Raw genomic sequence first — 22315 nt, forward strand, 5'->3', positions numbered from 1 at the left:
GAGTAAGAATTATTTTTGCATCCGAAAATATTAATAAAAAAGAAAGTGCCACTATAGTATACATGACAAGAAGTGTACAAAACTTGAAAAAAGAGATGTAAATGATCACATATGTTCCATTCGTCTTAGAAGGTAAAGTTATTTTGATGTGATTGATATCTATACTATAGAAGTTTGACAGACGGAGAATAGTTACGTGGAAGATATTGATAGTTTGATACACATGTATATAACATACGAAGAACATATCAACATACATGATCGTTTTCCACTTTTCTGCATTTGAGGTTACTTCAATGGAAGAGTGAAAGGGTAATACAGTTGAGAGAGATCACAGACTTGATTTGTGTTATCACAAGCTAGATTATTGGAGTTGCGAACCATCTGTTCCTTTAGTCGCATCATATAATTATGTTACTGACCAGAAACAATACCAAATAAGATTACATAAAAACATTGAATAGGACATACAAGCCAACCTGAAAAACGAAAAAAAAAGCTATTATTCATACATAATATCACTCAGATAACCAAACTAGTAAGCCCTTGTACTTCAATGCAAAAATTTCATTGATCGAATTTCAATTTGATATGCCTTGATTCATCCTCAAGGCCAAATGATTTGAACATGACACAATATGGACACAAAAGTATGAACAATGGCTGATTAAGTTTCAAATCAACATAATGTCATACATTGAAAGAAAGTGAAGATGTTTTTTATTCTATGATCATATAGAATAGCACAAAGATTGCAGGTTAGAGACTTAAAACTGTCACAAACCTTCAAGTATTTATCATAAGCTGGAAACAGGCGTGTTATAGAAAGTAGCACGACACACGTAAGTTAACCGTTCTGAATCCTTAAGCTTGAACTCTATTGCAACAACTGTTAAGTTCCTTCCACTCCTTACCACAGATGCATCAACAATCAGTTCTGCCTGGTTACATACAAAGAACTTGCATTTGAGATTGATGAACTGAAACAAAGAAAGAATGGACTATCTCCTCCCACATGACAATATGACATATTGTTAGATTCAAAATCATAAATTGAAAGTGCAGACGTTTACTTGTGTCTCATGAAAATAACAACAAATATTATCTTAAAATGTTACACATATTATGATAAGAGGGAAATCATAGAAGATGGAGAGAAGAGAGATTTTGTATCAAATTCATGTCTAATCTTATTCTTCCCAAATGAATCGATACATATAGTACACACACCTGCTCATAGCCGACCTAACAAACCATCTTCCTAACTTGTCACTTTCAGTCCTTCTGATATCACTTATTACAATTATAGCTAGACTACATATTGACATGTAACATATTAAGTTATTAACTGCATTAATTCTTTCTTTTTCTCTTTTTGGGCTAAACCTAAATCAAAATTCGCATGATTGTTCATTGTCATCCACACAAATCTTTGATGGGATTGATTTAGGTCCACAAATGTCAAATGTTCTACTTCTGCTTATGAGTTAGAATTGCTGCTTAAGCGACTATATACACGTCTCAAGACCATCAAAAACTCTAGATGATATTGAATGATAGGACCACCACTTAACTCACCACCATGGCTAACATATAAGCCTGTATGCTTCCACTTTACAAAAATGTCGCATCTAAGATTAAATATCCCATGTGCCCAGTTGTAATTCATCAGCTTTAAAATGCTTACTTTATAATTTACCTATGTCCAAATTTTTGGATAACATGTGTCCAAACGTAAATTTCCTCATGCTAATTAAAACTAGTTCCAATCTAACCTGTCCGTGGACCTATATTTTAGATACGCCCTTGCCTTAAAACCAATTGGTGATACATGGAGTATCCCATAAGCTTATAAATTCCAATGTGGATTGGGTTTTATTTAAACCCCAACATCATCCTAGGAAAGAAGACAGTTTTTGTTAAATATTCATTCATAATGTTGACAAGTGATAATACACATTCAAAGAGATTTTGGATCTTGTTTCAACAGATCACAAAAAAATGAGGAATCACCCTTTTGAGATTTGACCTGTCAGGAGGAAACTATGTTTATGGGGTAAGTCAAACATATTGCCTAAGTGATAAGCTTTTACAATTAGCAATTTGTTGAGTTTGAATTACTTGTATAATAATAAAGAATATAAACCGGCAAATCAATGTTTCTTCTAAACTTATCTTACAATCAAATGGTCTTAAGTAGAAACGTATGGTTCACTTAACAAGATAACACATTTGACTTCCATATCTAGACATTTGACTGGTAGTTGAAAGAACGCAAAAAGCAAAATGAAGAATTGATTAACAACCGAATTTGGAAAGGAAGCATATATACTTGGTTAACAGCAGCAGCAAGATAGGAAACGCTCAATTCACCAAGAAAAAGGTCTTTATCTTTGGCGACAACGGTTCTAGCACAAGCTATGCCAACAAACTCTGCTATCGATCCAACTGCTCCTCCATGTAAACTGTTATAACGGTTCTGCATATATTTTTAATTATCAAATCACTGCTAGTCTTATCAAATACATATTTAGCAACTAAACATATATAATAATAAAGAATTAACTGAAATATGTAACAGAAATAACAGCTAGCTAGATTAAGAAGAAAGAGAAATTTACTTACGCAAGCATAAGGTTTGACTTTGAGTAAGCAGGTCAAACGGCCGCGATGGATGTGTTGAACTTTGAACAAGCTGCGGATCAAATCGGAGTGGACTGCTTCGCCGGTGAATTTTGCTGGAAAAATGGATCCGTTGCCGGTAACGCGATCCATGAATTCGGTGACAGTGGAGATGATTTCTGAAGTTACGACGGTCGTCATCCTTTCCCCGAAATTCTTAACTTGTCTGTCCGTCTGTCTGTCTGTCTGTAGATTTGCAAGTAACTAGTGAAGTGTGGTTGACATTTGACAGGCGAAAAAGAAAATAAAAAGGGAAAAAAAAAATAATTTTGAGCTCAGAAGGGCCTGTAGTGTCAACCTGTAGAATTCAGGAGGATATGATGGACCCAACCATCATCGAGGCATGTCATCATTGCTCAATTATAATGCACCAGCCGGGAATCGAACCCGGGTCTGTACCGTGGCAGGGTACTATTCTACCACTAGACCACTGGTGCTTGATGTTGTATAATTGTTTTCTTATTTTTTATAGTTTTATTGGGGGCAATAGAATGGGTTCCAATTGCTTTTCCTTGAAACATACATTTTTTTTTTTCCTTTTCGTATTTATAAATCCTACTTCAGTATTTATCTGTGAGATTTTGAGACATGATATATCATTCAATCATCTTAACAATGTGTACATTAACACGACTGCTAAAAGCTTATGAAATGACTTCGACTATTTTGTTGACATTTCTATTTCTGTCGCAAAACTAATGAATTACCAAACTATTTTTTACCTTTTAATTAAGTTTACATGACAGATTACAACAAATTTACATATATATTGAAACGTTAACGCTAAAAACAAACACGTATACACAAACAAAGTTAGATACAAAGAAAATGATGGTATGACAATGACTACAATAACACAAAGACAGACTCGACATAAAATGGATGCTATTCAATCTGCAAGTAAATTATCTCCATGTACATATTATATAGCAAACCATTCAAACTAAACACTATCTAGATATTAGTATTGATCAGGTACAATCTAGAGAATTTTAATCCCTTGTACCACTTTCTTGTCTTCCTGCAGGTCTCAATCTTGACTTAATACCAAATACATGTAGTATCTTTTCTGCAGGTCTTGTAATCTTTTCATTTGACATCAAGCAGATGGACCTGCAAGAACCCATAAAGGAAAGGAAAGTCGATAAGACAATACTTTAAAAGTAAAATCAAGTTTAGGTTCAAATTTTTACCCAAAAAAAAAAGAAGTTTAGGTTCAAATTTGTGATATAGGCTATTTGTATGTAGAGTTATCTTCCAAGGGTTGCTCTCACTTGCCAGGTTCTAGTTTATATAGTTTATATATATCTGAAAATACAGACCTGATTTAAGTTTAGTAAGTCAAAGATAGGATAGTAAAGCTTGAAAGAGAAAAAAGGTAGACCTGATCAAATTAAAAAAGCTAAAGAAACCGATTTCACAAACAAAGCAACACCAACATGAACCAAACAAGTAACATGTCCTTTATATTTTAGTCACAAATATTACTAATCAAGTTTTGATGTACTAAAATGGATGGGTCATGGCCTTGGTCAAAATTTTCCATTTCTTTTGATGGGTCGGTTTCAAACCGACGATTTGTGTTGACCCACACTATTTTTCCAGCTTTTTGAATAATGTAATGTATACGTATGGTTAAATGAACTACTGTATTTATTTTTTTGATAATTATTGAAATTTTTGGAGAAAAGCAAATTGGGCAGTGATAAGCATAAGAAAAGACTTTGGTAGTCTTTCAACTTGTTTGCCTACATTTGTGTCATTTTAAGCTAAGTCACGAACCTGGAAGGATTCCTCACAAACTGGCAACAGGCATGTTATATAAGGTAGCACGGCACAAGTAAGACACTCTTTCTGAATCCTTTTGCTTGAACTCTATGGTGACAACTGTCAAGTTCCTTCCACTCCTTACCACAGATGCATCAACGATCACTTCTTCCTGGTCATATTTTAAAGAGTTGCAGTTTAAATACTTTTGATTAAAAACCCTCAAAGAAGAAACCATCTCTCACATTACGAAGGTAAATATCTAATATGATATGATATGAATTCAGTGTGCATAGCAGTCATGGAGACTGTCAAATACCATAAACTTGACAGTGTAAGTTTGAATGATATAATTCTCTCATCTTAAGATTCTGCATTATCACTTTCATATATCCAGAATAATGTTCTTCAAATTACATTGATGTAATTTATTTTTATATTCAGATTTATATAATTGTACGCCATCATAGATACAGATTACTGAATGGTGTTGGCTTTGGTCCACAAAAGTCTAATGTTCTCAGAATCTCAACTTAGAGCTGCTGCTTAAGGAGCACCAAGGCGTTAGACATTTCCACCACTTTGACTATTTATTATCCACTTAACTGCTTACCTATTCATTATGTGTCCAATTCGACATTACTTTCTGAATAAAATTGCTCAAGAAATTAGCCTGGAATATACTGCCAAAACTTGATTGTCAATCAGTTTCACTTGGCTTGACGTTAAGCATAGTATCGATAGATTGACAAGACCAACTATGGAAAAATGAATCATAGCAGTTTTTATCAGATAGCAAGAATAACAAAGGAAATGGCTCAAAGGCATACGTGGATTTTGATAGCAGCGAGACAAGAGACGCTCAGTTCACCAAGAAAAAGCTCTTTATCTTTGCTAACAACGGTTCTAGCACAAGCTATGCCAACAATCTCTGCTATTGATCCAACCACTCCTCCATGAAAAGTGTTGTAAGCATTCTGCATTTAGGATAACCATCACATTTCCAACATTATCAAAACCGATACAAGCAATTGTTTCCTTTATCAAACATACTAACATACTACCTTAAAATACGGCCGTTGAATATAGTGTCAGGCAGTGTCTGACGATTTCCGCAATTAACTTTTCCCGAATGTCCAATTAATAGTTTAAAAAAGTCCATTTCAGTATTTAAACTCTTTACCTCAAAGTAAAGTTTGTCATTTTGTCCTAAAAACAATAAAAGCAAAGAACTTTGTTGCATATATGGTGTGTTTGGGATTGCTTATCTACAAGCAAAGAACTTTGTTGCGATAAATCGGTTTTCTGATATGTTTGTTATCATTTATCGGCTTAAAGAAACAAGCAGACAATAACTCAGATATGCAATTAAGGTAAAGAGAGAGATAGGTAGGGAGATATACACAAGCATAAGGTTTGACGGTGAGGATGCAGGAAACACGGCCACGATCAATATGTTGAACCTTGACAAGGCTGCGGATCAGATCAGTTTCCACTCCTTCCCTGTCCATATTAGACGGAATTACGCCGCCGCCACCACAGTTCATGATGAATCCGGTGACCCATGCGGCGGTTTTCGATGGTATATCTTTAGATACGACGGTTGACGACGCCATTCCCCCAGATTCTTTGCTACTGGCCGATGTTTTGTTTTTTACGACTATATCTGACTCTCGTGGTCGTTATTTGTATTTTACAAAGTTAGCCTCACTCTTTTTATTAAGCCCGATACCTTTTTTTCTTTAAACAGTCATGGGGTATGATTTTTGACTAAACCCCCTCAGGTGCATACTAATAAAATCATACATTTCACTCACATCCATCTACACAAAAGTCTTTTTTGGGTAACTTTTAGATAAGTTAAATTTAAGACGACAAGTATAAAAAACACATATAAAATATATATATATATTCTAAGAAGTTTATTACATAATTCGGTAATTGGTTATATCAAAATTTCAAAGAGAAGGTTTATGAATATAAATGCTCCAAGATGAACATCTTTTATCATCTTCCACTAAACACTAGTTAGTTGTTACATGTATCCAATAAACATCTTCGCATATGTTCACTTGATTGTACTTTTGCATATGTAACTTTTATTTATGAATATAAATGCTCCAAGATAACTCCACATTCTCATTTCAACACCATGCAACATAGTAAATTTTAAACAAATTTATCATCTCTCATTTTTTTCACATCCAAAAAACCAGCGAATATGTCTCACAACCTATGAAATCAACCCCAAACAAATATATATTTTTTCAATAATCTTCAAATAAAGAAAACAGGAAGACTCTAAATAAAACCAGAAAGTTTCATCTTATTGTCTTTTAAGCATCGTTTGATCGGTAAAGATGCCAGAAGGAACGCTTGAAGTTCTTGTCGCGAGTGCTAAAGGCCTCGAGAACACAGATATGCTTTGTAAGTCCGTCGTGCTATCAAATTCTAACAATCATATTGTCATTACATATGTACATTTGTGTATTGGATCCCCATATATGTTATACGGGCCGTGTATTGAAATTCATTTTTACGTTGGTGTACTTTTACAGGCAACATGGACCCATATGTTATTCTTACATACATGTCTCAGGAAAAGAAAACCAATGTTGCATCAGGCACATATATAATTTCATTATTTATTCTCTTTTTATTTCATAAGGTCCTGTTTTTCATGGTATGTATAAATGTATAATGCAGGTAAAGGGTCTAACCCTGAATGGAACGAGACGTTCTTATTCGATGTTTCAAGCCAAGATTCAACAGATTTAAGGATCAAAATTATGGATAGTGATATGAGTACCGATGACTTTGTTGGTCATGCCAGGCAAGTTGCATAGCTTCATCTTGTTCCCTATATAATTAAATAAAAAAATTATTGGAAACGGAAATGAATGTGGGATGTTATTAATTTTCTTCAGTATCCCGTTGGATGCACTTTTTCGTGATGGAGATATTCCGGCAAAGTCATATAACATCAACAAGGATGATAAATTCTGCGGAGAGATCAGAATCGGCCTCAACTTTACAGCCCAGGTTTATTTTTTGTTTCTTGCAGAAGTAGACTTAAAGGGTGTGCTTTTGTTAATAACATAACCGGTCCAGTTCCGGTTTAGAATCAGTTTGGTCCCAAACCAGACTTCGAAACACATAAAACTTTGGTATTATACTTGAAAAATATAAATCTAAAATGGTATCAGTTTAAGGCTTTTTTTAATATATATTTTCAATCCTGAAACTATTGTACACTTAGTTCAGCTAGGAGGATGATAAGCAACCACTAAATGTTATCTCTGTTGTTGCAGAGAAGTCGAGGTTTTGATCCAACAGACGGGAATATTGGTGGATGGAAGCAATCGGGCCATCATTAGTTACATGGCCAACATGCTTGCACTTCTGATCTTCAATCATCAATATGTAACTTACATGCATTTCAAAAAATAATATGTAACTTAGCTCCTTACTCTTTGATGTCAAGTTGTAAATGGTGTGTGTCCCCCCTCCCCGAGGGTGCAGACCTACATAGCGTCGTGGATATCAGTCCTGTACAATGTGTGCCCTATATAGGTTCAATTCGAAAACTGCTATGCAAGATATTTTACTCTTCTGAATAAATCATAAATGTGTGTTAGACACTTTCTTAGAGATTCTACTGTTACACCACTAGGGCTCAAAATCTTCCAGTCTGCGTGCACTATACCAATATCCAAATGCAAAACTGGGTTGTTAAGATTAAGGTACATGACTCTAGTCACTCTACACATCCTACTTACAAAAGCATATCCCTTGAACTCGACCACAAACCTCAAACTATCTACCTATGAACATGGTTAGGGTTTTGTTCTTTATCAGATAACAAGAACCAAGAAGTTAAGCTAAAGCGGAAACATGTTAAATAAAAGCATAAGGAAGAGGATTCTGTGGTCTGTAGTGTGTAGTATAACAAGTATATAATTTATATATACACCAGAATCATCTAAAAACTTGAATAACATAATCCCGTTAGGGTTCCAAACTACAATCAAGATAAACAAAGACTGACACTACTAATCTATAGCATTGAAAGAACAAAAAAGTTACAATTTATCATGCTTCACAAAGAATTATAAGATACAACATCACCAAAAATTAAATAATGCTATGTGTGAACCCCAAATATGAATTCAGAAACAGAAAACAAACCTGATTCCAGCAAAATAACTATTTTGCCCATGTTTTTAGAACAGACCTAAATATGAATCTTTTCGAGGGGAAACTCCATGTTTTTTAGTCGGCTTCTTCAAACCAAGCTCTTGAATTTGTTGTTCATTAGGTACTGGACTCACAAGCCCAGTTCCAACGAAATGCATAAACGCGGATGCATCCTCGAGATTCCTGTGAAAACTTAATGATGATGACATAAAGCTTTTAGAATGTGGTTTTGTTAATTTCTTCTCGGGTGCTTTGTTAAGCTCTGCAGCTTTTAGAAATCGGGAAGTAGCAGCATCCCATGAAAGCTCATGCATTTCTGAATCAGTTAGTGGAGCAGGTTGTTCAGTCAATGACTGGCGTGTAACTTCAACAAAACTCTCTCCATCATTAAATGTTCGGCAATTGGCAAATTGCTTAAAGAATTTGTTTGATACATGATCTGCACAAATGACTATTTTGCCCATGGCTAAAGCTTCTGCGCTTGTTGTACAAACCACATCTGTGGTGCTTGGATTCAGAAACACCTTGTAACTATGACAGGAATCAGATTATCAAAAGTTGAAAGAAGAAAGAAATATACTAATCCTAAAAAGTCAAGGTTTAGAATTTGCCAATATCACACGAGCAGAAAAGAAACAGCAACAACTATTCAACGTTGTGCTCACCTAATCCTAAAAGTCAAGCTAGATATAAGGTAGGCTGGGTGATGAGTCAGATCGGGTAACTTTTGGTAGCAGGCGGGTTATGTTGACACAAAACCCTTTTTATTATGTCTATCTCTTGATAATAAATTGTGCTTACAAAGAGAAAATTTAGGATAACTGATTATGCACCAATCCTTGAGTTCAGTAACATTCTTATCATCTCGGCAATTCAAGTAAAATTATAACCGATTTTCATTAAACTAGGGTAAAATGACCGAAATTGCCCAGATTTCATCATATTTCCAGATGGGTGAAATGAAAAGAAAGTTCCTGAAATTGAAGATTGTCACATTACTAAGTTACCCTAAAATACACTTTTCCCTTACAAAAAACCATATTGATATAGCTTTATACAGTAATACTAAGAAGATTGTATGCTTGTATGCATTGAAAATACACTTTGGGTAACATTCGACCCAATTCGCCCATTTGACCCGTTTCCTTTTTAGCTACAATATTCCTTTAGATATAAGTCATATAACAATTGTTATCCATTAGAGATAAAACATAACCCAAGTCTACCCATTCAAATTCAAGTGTACAAGGATCATAACTGCTGCTACTATAGCAAACTAGTCATAGAAGTTTTAGCTTAACTTACTCGTGAAACAAAGGGTCTGCATGATCACGTCCAGGATACACCCTGATGTTTAAATTTAACTCGGAGGCAGCTTCTTGTATCTGAGCAGAATCCTCACCAGTACCAAACAAATCAACCTCAAGTCCACCAAGTTCTTTTTGGTGATCACGGAGAAGTTGAAGAAGCTCCTTGTAGCCTTTGCTCCATACCATTTTCCCAATATAGTATGCGCCTTTAGTAAAAGCATGACTTTCATGTTTCTGTTGTTCTTTCTTTTTCATCCCAATATCAAGGAACTTGGGATTAACGCCATGAACATTGCAAATAACTGATCTTGGTAGTTCTTGTGTTGCCCCTGATAACCGTATTGCCTGCCACAAGTTCATGATGCTTTTTAAATTTATGAAGTAAATACAGAATTCTAAATCTGAAGTTGACGATATGCTAAGCTATAAATTGACACAACAACAATGTATAAACTTTTCAGGAAGGATTATTTTTATGAATTGCTATAAACTTTACCACATATATTAATATTGCTTGACATCATACAGATATCATATAGATTTGATTATGAACTACTATAACTTTTTGACAAAGTCAAAGTTTATCTCTTTTCATGGAAGATGTCACAATTAGCAATTAAAACTATCAACAGTTTGAAGGACATGAACCAAGTTTAACACCTGTAGATGACAATTTACAAGCGAGTTACCAAGGCGGTCTACGTATGACAATCAAATAACTATTTTTATCCATCAAGAAACAGGAAATCGAGAAACCAACCTTGTGACAATATATATCAACCACCCAATTATTCATGTATTTGAGCAGAAATGCATAGGCACGTCCATATTTTTCTCTTTTCACGTACTCCAAATAGTTTGTGTGAACAATTCCTATAACATATCGGAACTTAATCTTCCATCTTTTGCCATGATGGTACCATGTAAGATGCTCGGGTTCCTCAAGGACGGCAATATCTGATTCTTCATCCGATATGCACTCTGTTATATCCCCAAGAGCAAGAATGCTTCTTTTACTTCTTGAAAACTTCAAAAGCATTAAAAGGAAAATAGTTCAAGATTGCAGTCAACAAATCAAATTTCATAAAAAAATCAAACTTGTAGGGTAAATGCATGATTTACCTTGGCCGGATAAAAGCATATATTAAAAGTACACAAAAGCTCAGTCCTTTTCTCAATCCACTCGCGGACATATTTTTCTTGCTCCTTGGGTGAATCAAATGTTATGTTGTCGGGGTATACATGTTCTTGATCGGTCTTTGATAGCCATGGAATGACCAAAGTAACCTTTCGGTGTCCATCTTTGGCGAGATAAGCTGCACGGAATAACGGATTAACAGCAGTCCCGGTCATCCATGGAAGGCTCGCGGTGGTAAATATCGCAATATGCTCCTTCTTATCCATAAATTCATCGACTTTGTACACGACAAACGGTTTTGGTTTTCATGTGTGTTATCACAAGTTAACCAAGAATGAATCTGAGAGTTGGATACATAAAAAAGAAAGTAATTAACAAGTATTATATATATATATATATATTGAGTTCATTGATTGCACGTTAGCAAAAACAGGGACAATAAAGTAACGTATTGGATCATTCTTGTAGGTAGCAGTAAGTATCTAAAAAGATGATACTTTGGAATGAATAAATTATTAGTATTAAATAAATGGAATGACTACACAAAACAAATGAAAACATAATAACTGAAATCAGGAAATAAATCGTAATCTTAGTTGTCGCTGATTAAATTAAAAGAAAAAGTGAAGATCGATACAGAGAGCTGTTTTGGGCAGCAAGAAACAAGCGTACCTTGAAATTAAGAGAAACCAAGCAAGTTGTAGTTGTTGACTGTTGTTGAATTTATATATAAAATATTTGTTAAACAAACACCAGTTTAGTTTGATTAATTGGTTGCTTGCTTGATAAAGAAGACGACCAAAAACAATAAAGTGATTATTTATTTATTATTATTATTATTGGGTGAGATGCGTAAACGAAAGATGCGAATATCTTGAATTCTTGATACATGTAAATAAATTCCCCTCTTTTAATTAGTAGTTTATGTACATGGATAGATTACTTTAAAAATTCTTAAAAATATGAGATAATGACACATAAATTTCATTATTTTCGTTTTTAATTTTATCCTTTTACTTTTTGTCATCATTTAATAATTTAGAGGATTTTTAGGTTATTATCTTAAAAATATTTATCATTTCTCTTACAATTTATCTATTGATGATTTTCGTTTTGTCTCTCACGTTCTTAGAATTTATTGCAATAAATCTTCTTTTTAAAGGAAAAAAAAGTAAGAAAGAAGAGAGAATAGAATGTTGAAAGTGATCCCTGCAAAAAAAAATGTTGAGATAGTTCATCTTTCCATACATCTATACTATATTATAAAAGAAATAGCCCATTTTATTTATAAAAGTGTTGAAAATATGTAATATTCACTTAGCAACCATTAAAATATTTCAACATACACTACCTCATAACATTAATGATTAATTTACAATACCAATCATTTATTCTTTAATATATTTTCATTAACCATTTACATCAATTATCCACACCACTCGACGCCGTCTCCACCACCAACACTCGGCCCACCACTACAACGGTATTGTTACGACCACCGCCGCATTGTGCGGGTAACGTGCTAGTTATAAGAAATGTTTATAGAGAAATTTAACTTATATAGTTACAATATTTACGAAAGTATTTATTAAGTATTTGATGTTAGGTCACGTCTCGTTAACATATAATATAATGATAATACTCTACACTTACTTTAAACTAAGGTTTAGTGCGACGGAATGCAATTAACTATGCCCAAAAAGTTATAGTGTGCACCAACTAACGTTTTTGTTTATTGTATGCATAAACTTAGTAAAAATGTTTATATCATATAACTTTTTGTGACTGACCAATCAAAACCTTACACGTGGCCTGTTTAATTTTATTTTTTTTTTACATGTGGCAACTCATATGGGCTGCCACGTATACACATTGCATGATTTAAACATTTTTACAAAGTTTATGCATACAATAAACAAAAACGTTAGTTCATGCACATTATAACTTTTTGAGCATAGTTTCATTCCGGCGCAACCCTTTAAACTATTAAAAAAAAAAAAAATCTTTACATGTCATTTTAAAAAAAAAACTTTATTGCATGTTACTCTAGAAAATCAAAGCTGTAAAATAAAAATAATAAAAAAAAGTTTCATCTCTAAAAAAATAATTAAAATGTATTGAATTTTTTTCATTATTATTTTTTCTCTTGAAAAAGTCAAGGAAAAATATATTTAAAAGTTAAATAGTCTTTTTTTTTTATCCAAGAAAAATTTCAATAATATCATCTTGTATTTTTACTAATTTGAAAAATAAAATATTTAAAAGTTCAATTAGGTTGCAAATTGATGTGTTTAACTTTTTAAGCTATGATAATGGTGAAATATGTATTTGATTGTAAGTGTTTTTGAATTGAGTAAGATGTTTGGGATTGATTATATAAAATAAATTTTACGTTTAAAAATTGTGTATAAAAGAAAATGTGACAACATGTTTTTCCAAAATTACGTTTTATCTATTTAAAAACGCGGATAATAAACTTTTTACCAAATACCTTTTTCCGTTAATTACGTTATATGAACCTAATAGCAAATAATCTTTTAAAACTAAATCCCAAACGCCCTCTAACTAAATTGATTGGAGTAGCAGTGGAAAACAAAACCCAGGTTAATAATTCTTTCTTGATTATAAAAAACCAAACCTTGTTGTGGATTGGTCCATCTCCACTACACTTGTTTGTTAGTCTCCCAGATTTGCCAGCTAGGTATATTTCATTCTAGCTTCCTCACTCTTTCATTTAAATTTCTCACTAAAATTAAATAACACGTACTGATTGTATCTATGTATTCTTTATTTCACTGACCATTTCAACTATTGATTGATGCTTTACTATTTTTAGGGTTGTGTTTTTATCATTTTTACTTTAAATCTATACTGGTTAAATAATAATAATAATAAAAAATGTATATATGATATTGATTCAAGTATAGGGATTTCTGTTTCTTCTTTTTGGAAATGCGTCAAGTAGGTCGAAACAAGTCGTAAGTCACCCCAAGTTTATATATTTGATGCATATTTCTGGATTCTGATTATGGTGAAATAAGTATAAACTTTTTAAAATCATGTATACGCCCAACCCATTTAATTTGACCCGTTATCCAGCTCGATTGGCCCGCCCATTTAGCTAATACCATCTACCATTATTTCAATATCTGGCTTGAAGGATGTTCTTGGGACATATGGACGGAATACAAAGAGCAGGGTCTTCAAAGGAGTTGCTCCTTTCTAACCCTGTGTCTGAGCGCGATTCCGATGAAGACGGGGATGTCTCCGAGCAGATACTGTATATAGCCTCTTTTAAAGAATTTGCTTCAAGTGTTGTAACGTACGATACTATTATATGGGTTTCAATATCTCTGCTGTTAGTTTTAGCTTGGGGAGTTGGCGTAATCATGTTGCTCTATCTTCCCATGCGACGGTATGTGCTGTCAAAAGATTTATCCTCACGAGAACTATATGTTACTTCTTCTGAAGTAGTGTACAAGGTACTAACGTAATTTACTGCATAAAGTTTTGAGATTTCGGTTTTTAATGGAGGCTAGTTGTTGATGAAATTATTCTTTTGAAGGTGTCAAGACCATCATATATACCCTTTTGGGGGTTCGTTAAGGTGGAAAGGCGTATTCCCCTAGCTCTAGCAATCGATATTATTATTGAACAAGGTAGTAGTTTGAGAATCTCTGTATTCGTTCAATACCATAAATCTGTTTAGCAAAAGCCCTGTTACGTGCTTTCTATGCATGTGTGCAATTCGGAGTTTACATAGTAATAACTCACAGAAGTGTGTTTTGTGTCTTATGGCTACTTCAACTTGAAAGTTACTTGGTGTAGGAGCTTTATTTCTTGTGAGATGTTCATACAAATAGCCTGCTTGATTAGTTGCGTCAATTGTTTCTAACTAGGTTGCTTACAAGCGATGTTTGGAATTCATACCTTTAGACTCGAAAGTGTAGCCCAAGGAAAAGCTTCCTTTGTAGATGAATTACAAATTCAAGGCGTTTCAAATCCTCAACTTTTAAGGAAGGTATATATACTCTCTACTTTTTGTAGTTTTACCACATATTGTATATTTATTTGTGCAAAGAAAGAAGAGAGAGTTCTATTGTAGTCTTATGCTGTTATAATCAATACCAAGCAACTAATCAGTCTAGGATGGTCTTATAGTATAGTTCTGCTAGTGTTAAAAATACCATATCTTTTCTTCCGATTGCATAGTCGTTAATCTTTTGCTAGGAAGTAAGACCAGATTTCTTGTTTCCTTCCTGTTTGTATACTTGTTATTTCTAGCTAGATTACGAGTTTTTGTCAAGAACTTGAAACAAACTTGAGTCAAATCAAAGTTAAAGCATGGCATGTTTGACTCCAAACAGTCGAATTTCTAATACCCAAATACATATGATGCCATTTTATATGATCTAGGCGATAGTGAAAGAAGCCTCAAAGATTATATTACAAGATGCAGGAAGGCCTCGGAGGGCTTCAGTTCATGGTACCGAACCACAAAGTCGAGTTCAGACGAGATCTTTTACGGAGGGATCAAATGTCTCAAGATCACCAACAAGTTGGAAGGTAACCATATTATATACTAACTGAAACTTGAAAGTGAACCTATTGCTGGTTATGTAATGTACATAAAGGTGTAAACAATACACCACCAGTCATCAACACTGTACCGAACCAATACATGTGGCATCACAAATACTTCAAGGAATGTAATATCATGTAACTTTTGTAGTAGCTAAAGTTAGTTAGAAAGCTGTTCTGTTAGTTACTAGTTAATTAAGTTTGGTAGCTAGTTACACTTCACATGTATGTAGATATAGTAGCATAGTCCCCTGTATTCATTTGGTTGAATCAATATACAGAAAATATTCCCCAAATTCTCTCTACTCTCAAGTCTGAACCCTCAATTTCATTTGTTCTTGGTACACAGTTTGGTTACTAGCCCAAACGAGGCTTTAAGTTAGTTAGCTTTGATTAAGATATTGCTCAAAGTGCTGTTGTGAAGTAATCAAAGGTTACAACATCATAATAACTCAATTTAAACAACTTGTAAAGTACAATAAGATCTTATAAGTGGTATGAAATGTTCACATATATAACACCCATTTGATGTTAGTAACTATATTATATAACATGTAAGATGACTATTATATGGATATTGGATCATTCTTTAGCTTATGTCTTTTTATCATTACTAATTATTGAAAGGTTACTTTTTATTTTAACTTCTTACGGTTTTCTCCTATCAAAATGTAGGCAATGATTTCACCTCGGCCTACTTTAGCAGAAGAAAGAGGGTTGATCCGTACAGACCTACTAATAAACAAAATGGATGAAGTTTGCAAATCTGTTCAGGTAGGTATTTCTAGACAGGGACTTGAAAGGCTTTAGAACAACTATAGTTGATTCTGTTGCAAAGTTTGCTTTTGGTTCATCAGTTGCATCTAGTCATAAGTCAATTCTTGAGGTGTTTTTTCTGTGTTTTTGAAACTGGTAATTGAGACTTGTAAAAATCTTTGAGCAAAATCACTCTGCTGCTAAAATATTTTGGCTGTGACACTATTATGGGCGGATGTGCATCAAATCAAAAATTTTATAGAAGTGATCCACACCATTCATTGTCTAAGTGTAATCATTTCCTCTTTTTGATTTTTGTTTTTATTGGATTAATAAATTATCATGTGAGTGGGTTTTCACACGATTTGGGTGTAACACAACACCACCTTCACTTTTCCTTTTTGACGTTTAATTTAACTTAACCCCATTCAAATGTTTTATGGAGTTATTGTAGTATTGTATTATTTTTTTCTTCCCACTATTAACAGTTATTGTTGTTTTGGCATGGAATCATCAGAAACTAGAGAGGATTGTAGAGAAAGGTCAAGCTACCAATGGAAAGCAGTAGAAAAGCTTGTCAATTGATATCAAACAGCCAAAGAAATATATAAGTATAGAGGACTCGATTGATTTGTAAATTATTGATTAATGATTGATCCTTACTAACCAAAAAGATTTCGGATAGAGCTTAGATAGAAGTGATAATGATGAATGATTTGTCTGTTACTAGGGGTTGCTCATTCTGTATCGTCAATCTTCATCATCCCACCAGCTTCTCTTTTTGATGATGATGATGATGCAACTATTATTACATTATTATTCCCGCTATCACTGCTACTACTAGTTTCCATATTTGAGCAGCTAATAGAATTTCAGACCAGTTTTTGCCGTACTGCCCCGCCTATGGATGATTTTTTCTTTCTGTTGCTTCTGATTTTGTTTTCCGATTGGGCAGTATGCAAAGCTCGAATCACGCAACTCAGGACTTTCGAAAACCCATCCTAATAATACATTCCTAATGTCAATGAAAATATTCAGAAAAAGAATGGTTATTTAAAAAGAGTATATATTATATTGTTTGGTATAAACAAAGAATAAACATAAGATAATTACAAATAAAAAACAATAATATTGAATATTATTTTTAACAATTTAATTACTTTGTTATTTAATACCTAATTAAAGATTAATAGATGATATCTTATATTTATTCTTTGTTTATACAAAACAATATAATATATTTTTTTTAAAAAATATATCTATTCTTTTACGCCTATTTTTATTATTTTCATCTTATATCTATTTTGTTTATACAAAACAAAAGAAATCATTTTTACTATCTTCGCTACATTCCATTCCTTCTAACAATTATTTAACCATTAACATCTAACAATTATTTAACCATTAACCCAAAAACATAAATAAGGACATGTTTGCAATTATATTTTCGATGAATTAGTGTATTTGATTATTACATTTGTATAATATAGATAACTAGATCTTGTAACACTTACCAACGAGGCCTTACCAATTAGTATTACACATAAAAAAAATCAACTAAAGATACCAATACAAATAGATTCGTTCTTCATAGACAAATTTGGGATTTACGATCCTAGGTAAGATTGGTCCAAGATCAATCCGAACCAGAAAATCCTTTAGATATGATGCAAAATGTATCTTGTTCTATCTTTCATCAAAGATTTGACGAATTGGAATTTGAAGATAAAGAAGAAGAAAGAGCCCTTGATTGGCAACAAATAGAATAAGATTTATTTAATCATAACGGCTATATGAATACTACGTGATTTATTTAATCCAACCTTTTTTTTGATATTTCTATTGTTGATTTTTGTTAAGTTTTCGTATAAAGAAGAATCACTAGAGGTGTTCAAAATTATTCACATTTGAACACGTAATCCAATCCAATTTTATCCAAAAATTTGGATATCCCAAATTTTGAATATGGAACATTTAAATTCATATTTGGATATTGAAATCCACTATTCGAAAATAAGAGCAGTGGTTCCCAAGAATGTTCAAAGTTTGATATCCAAAATTTCAGATAGTGAATTTCGATATCCAAATTTAAAAAGCTAGACGTTTTTTAATGTACAAAAACTCATTGAAAAGTAAAAGGTTTAATATCTGGGAATGCATGTAACTTTTACATTTTTTTTTACTGTGTGAATGTAATTTTCATTTGATTCATTGTATGTAATTAACTCGCTAAATTGAACGATTAATGTAAAAGAGTATACGTAGCACGCCATATGAGTTGCAACGTAAAAGTTTTTGATTGATCAACGTAAAAAATTTACATTAATCATTCAAACTTATCAAATAAGTTACATACAATGAATCAAATGATAATTATTTTCACAACAGAAAAATGTAAAATATACTTACCTTTCAGATATTTAACCAAAAACAAAACGTTAAAAAAAACTCAAAAAAGTTTAATTTTTATATTTTGAAAAGCTATAACTTAGAATGACAAAAAAGTTTTAAATATCTAAAAATTAAAAATCAACTAATTGTCTATTTCTATAAACTGGAATAAAAAAACTTATAATTTGAAGGAAATTAAAATACAAAGAAAAAAAAGAAGTTTTTGGTATGAATCGATTGATGAGTAATAAATTTGTTCTCAGGTAACATAAATTCAGCATTCTAAATTGAATAATACTAGTAACGTCCTAAATTTCCTGTTCATTATTGTTTTGTTTTATGGTTATTCTGTGTAACAAGTTGAGAATTCGTCCAACAGTTTGCACACTACATCAGAGAATAACACTTCATGTGTAGATTACGGTACAGCGAGAACCATTTCTCAATTTTGAAGTATAACTCACGACTGTGAGGAAATTCAGAAAAGAGGCTCAGTTCAAGAATTCAATTCAACCCTTTTCTCAATTTCATCCAGTAGTGGGTTAATGTTTGTTAGGGACCTTTTGTGGTGCTCCACAGCAAAACGCAGGTATTAATATATTTGTATAGATATTCATTGTAACCCTAAACCCTAAACCTCTGACAGTTGTTTTTCCTGAATGAAAAGAAAACAGGTAGCTCCTTATTAAAAAGTGGCCTATTTCAGCTATGGTTTTTTGTTATTTTATGTTCTACATATATCTCTATAAGAAAAAACGATAAAAAAATAAATAAATAAAAAACTGAAACACCTTTAATCAAATTACAAAAAATAATTAACCCCGGTATAAATATGTTAAAACAGTCAGATTTATACATATGAGCTCAGAAATATGAAATGTAATCTCATTGATCACTTTGTTTAAAAGAGACCTCTGAAGTCTGACATGTGATTAGATTCATAATTCATCAAAGCAAAACAATACTACTATCTTTATAATATAATTCTTATAAATAAGTAATAAAAGTATGGAGGGAGATCAGAGGTTGGTTAAAGAGTTGTCGGTCACGGTTAATTCAGAAACACGGACCAATAAGTTAATCATCATCTCTCCAGATTAAACATATGAACATAAAACCACAAATAAAAATTAAAAGTAAAACAGAGCAAAAAAATTTATTAAAAAGGTATAAGAAAAGGTTAGAATATATCATCAGAGACTTAAATACTAGTAATCACGAACGAATGTATGAATTCGATCATTTTGTTGCAGTTATGTTTCTCATCATTTGACAAAATATACAGAAACAAAATAAGCCAAAATAAAAAAAAAATTAATTTGTATGGAAAAGTATAGCGGATGTGTTGTTGAACTGATAAATAAAAATAAATAAATAAATAAATAAACAAATTGCTTTTGTTAGCTTGAAGGGAGAATGAGATGCAGAATCTAAGTCATGGCTTTGCTTTTATAGCAAATCATGTAGGTTTTACGGCAACCCTAATTGATGTTGTTATGGGTTTAGCCCATTACATTACAATATTGCCATATTGGGTCCATTTTAGATATTATCATTATCGTATGGGCTTTTTTGCCAATATTATTGGGTTACATTTGTTTGTTATTGTAACCTAATATAACTATTTATTATTTCAACGACAATCTTCTATCCTTAACGATATTCGTAAACTACACAAAGGCATTGCATGAAACTTAAATAATAGTTTGTCACTATATTTAATAAGGAATTGGGTTAAATTGCAACATTGATATGATTTTAAACTAGCTAAGCAACCCGGGTTCAACCCGAACATTGTAATTAAAATTTTAAAACCAAAAAACTATAAAAGAATGTATGTAAATTTTGTTATCAATATATTATAACTTTGATATAAAGATAGTGAATCGATTAACACAGTGATATGTAAAATAAGAGTACCTATTGCGTTAACAAAGTATAAAAAGCCATTTCATAATATTATATAGAAAAAATTCAAAATTTATTTGTTTCAAATAAAAGATTAAAAATTTTAAATAAGCATTAAGTGAGGTTTTTTTTTTCTTTTCAAATATGACATCATCAATGAAAGAAAAAATGTTTTAAAAATTGTGTGATCTTGACACATTATAATCTTTTTAAAAATACTTTTTAAGAAAAAATCCTTTATTATTATTATTATTATTATTATTATTATTATTATTATTATATATAAAGATAAAGATATGATTTTGTTTAATTAATACTTTTAATAACTTGATAATTACTTTACGTGTAATTGCAGCTGTATTATCTAACAAAACACTTTCACTAATGTTTCACATTTGTCAATTTAAGCTTCAAACTTGACATCTATCAAACAGTACAATGAGGTATGAAATGCCCAAAATATTTTAAACGTATTTGACTCTAAAACTTACAAATAAAAAATATTTTTTTATAAAAAAAAAAAAAAGAGAAACTTTCCAATTTACCAATGTGAACGACTATAAGTCCATCCCCAATGGTAATATACCCACCAATATGATTGTACTTTCAATTTGTTGCTCGGTATTACCTTCTTTAATAAAGAAAGTGGATGTGAATAGTAGTTATTTTGTCTTCATCTGCATTTTCAGTATAAATAAAACATATGTCAATATATGCTTAACCCCCCCCCCCCCCCCACCCCCCACATCAATTTTGAACTTTTACTTCCTTTATTTTTGCACCCACATAATTTTCATATATAACCTTGGAGTTTTATATTTAAATAGATTCATACTTATACTCTTGCCCCTTATTGTTTCATTTGATTTTATTTGAAACTAATTTAAGTAACATGATTTTATTTAAACATTATCATTTTTAAAATAAAAAAAACTTTTTTTAAATTTTTAGTTTTTAGATTTTACTTTTGGAGTTTTTTAAGCATTTATTTTTTGTGTAATAGTATGAATTTTAATATTTTGTTTCTTATAAAAAAAAAATCTAAAAATTTTGTTATATTCTTAAACAAATTTCTGATATTAAATTGTTTACATATATTCTGTTGATTCTTATTATTTTCTTTTGACTTTTGAGTTTATTTTATCAACGTTTTTTCTTTTTTATTATTCTTTTGAGTGACATAAACATGATGGTGTATTTGTAAATTGCTACTTTTTTCTTCTTTTTAGACCCTTAACATATATCATGGAATGACATTATTTGGTAACTTTTTGTACTATAAGTTTATACTTCATAAAAATTAGATATGAGTTGTAACTTATGTTTTTTTTTTTACATTTATTTTATACATTTAGTCTTAATTTTTGTTTAGCTTTTTGCTTTTTTGGCTTGTATTTTACAATTTTGTTTATACTTTGTAATATTATCTTTTTTGTAGCATTCTTTTACAACATTATGTTTTAATTAATATTCCATTTGTATATTTACAGTTTTTAAATTTTTTTGCTTTCTACAATATTTTTAGTAAACTTTTTGTTATTTTCTTTTTGTAAAGTTTTGTATCGCATATATGTTATTCAGTTTT

General features: G+C 31.7%; 5 protein-coding genes and 5 non-coding genes across 12 annotated transcripts; 2 read left to right on the forward strand and 8 right to left on the reverse strand.

The window, feature by feature from the left end:
- Positions 1–212: 212 nt before the first annotated feature.
- Positions 213–2944, reverse strand: LOC122592724. 3 transcript variants are annotated; one of them, XM_043765019.1, is made up of 4 exons: positions 2626–2944; positions 2333–2479; positions 785–941; positions 213–417 (listed from the first exon to the last, which is right to left on the reverse strand). In XM_043765019.1, exons 1-3 carry the CDS (start codon positions 2821–2823, stop codon positions 798–800), a joined length of 489 nt encoding a protein of 162 aa, XP_043620954.1. In that variant the 5' UTR covers positions 2824–2944; the 3' UTR covers positions 213–417; positions 785–797. The 3 variants fall into 3 exon arrangements, with proteins under 3 accessions (XP_043620954.1, XP_043620953.1, XP_043620952.1); XM_043765018.1 differs by having other exon boundaries at positions 213–479; XM_043765017.1 differs by lacking the exon at positions 213–417 and having other exon boundaries at positions 654–941.
- A 9-nt stretch (positions 2945–2953) lies between these two features.
- On the reverse strand, positions 2954–3040 carry LOC122594697. The gene has a single exon (XR_006323072.1). It is a non-coding gene; the product is annotated as a small nucleolar RNA snoR114 (small nucleolar RNA).
- An 8-nt stretch (positions 3041–3048) lies between these two features.
- Positions 3049–3119, reverse strand: TRNAG-GCC. Its single transcript has one exon. It is a non-coding gene; the product is annotated as a tRNA-Gly (tRNA).
- Positions 3120–3459: 340 nt separating this feature from the next.
- Positions 3460–6176, reverse strand: LOC122593438. Its single transcript, XM_043765850.1, has 4 exons — positions 5853–6176; positions 5280–5426; positions 4465–4621; positions 3460–3795 (listed from the first exon to the last, which is right to left on the reverse strand). The coding sequence occupies exons 1-3, from the start codon at positions 6063–6065 to the stop codon at positions 4478–4480; spliced, it is 504 nt and encodes a 167-aa protein (XP_043621785.1). The 5' UTR covers positions 6066–6176; the 3' UTR covers positions 3460–3795; positions 4465–4477.
- Positions 6177–7142: 966 nt separating this feature from the next.
- Positions 7143–8152, forward strand: LOC122592153 (elicitor-responsive protein 3-like). Its single transcript, XM_043764357.1, has 3 exons — positions 7143–7282; positions 7377–7491; positions 7761–8152. Exons 1-3 carry the CDS (start codon positions 7143–7145, stop codon positions 7824–7826), a joined length of 321 nt encoding a protein of 106 aa, XP_043620292.1. The 3' UTR covers positions 7827–8152.
- Positions 8153–8390: 238 nt separating this feature from the next.
- On the reverse strand, positions 8391–11888 carry LOC122594186 (digalactosyldiacylglycerol synthase 2, chloroplastic). Its single transcript, XM_043766654.1, has 5 exons — positions 11767–11888; positions 11079–11434; positions 10717–10983; positions 9952–10301; positions 8391–9177 (listed from the first exon to the last, which is right to left on the reverse strand). Exons 2-5 carry the CDS (start codon positions 11358–11360, stop codon positions 8673–8675), a joined length of 1404 nt encoding a protein of 467 aa, XP_043622589.1. The 5' UTR covers positions 11361–11434; positions 11767–11888; the 3' UTR covers positions 8391–8672.
- Positions 11889–13655: 1767 nt separating this feature from the next.
- Positions 13656–17323, forward strand: LOC122593484. Its single transcript, XM_043765902.1, has 7 exons — positions 13656–13795; positions 14255–14576; positions 14660–14753; positions 14994–15115; positions 15511–15660; positions 16351–16449; positions 16949–17323. Exons 2-7 carry the CDS (start codon positions 14256–14258, stop codon positions 16997–16999), a joined length of 837 nt encoding a protein of 278 aa, XP_043621837.1. The 5' UTR covers positions 13656–13795; position 14255; the 3' UTR covers positions 17000–17323.
- Positions 17324–19679: 2356 nt separating this feature from the next.
- Positions 19680–19782, reverse strand: LOC122594741. The gene has a single exon (XR_006323098.1). It is a non-coding gene; the product is annotated as a small nucleolar RNA R64/Z200 family (small nucleolar RNA).
- Positions 19783–19837: 55 nt separating this feature from the next.
- LOC122594733 lies at positions 19838–19915 on the reverse strand. The gene has a single exon (XR_006323091.1). It is a non-coding gene; the product is annotated as a small nucleolar RNA SNORD18 (small nucleolar RNA).
- Positions 19916–20010: 95 nt separating this feature from the next.
- LOC122594739 lies at positions 20011–20097 on the reverse strand. The gene has a single exon (XR_006323096.1). It is a non-coding gene; the product is annotated as a small nucleolar RNA Z199 (small nucleolar RNA).
- Between the last annotated feature and the right edge of the window lie 2218 nt (positions 20098–22315).

Source organism: Erigeron canadensis, chromosome 3, assembly GCF_010389155.1.
Source record: "Erigeron canadensis isolate Cc75 chromosome 3, C_canadensis_v1, whole genome shotgun sequence".
Lineage (NCBI taxonomy): Eukaryota > Viridiplantae > Streptophyta > Magnoliopsida > Asterales > Asteraceae > Erigeron > Erigeron canadensis.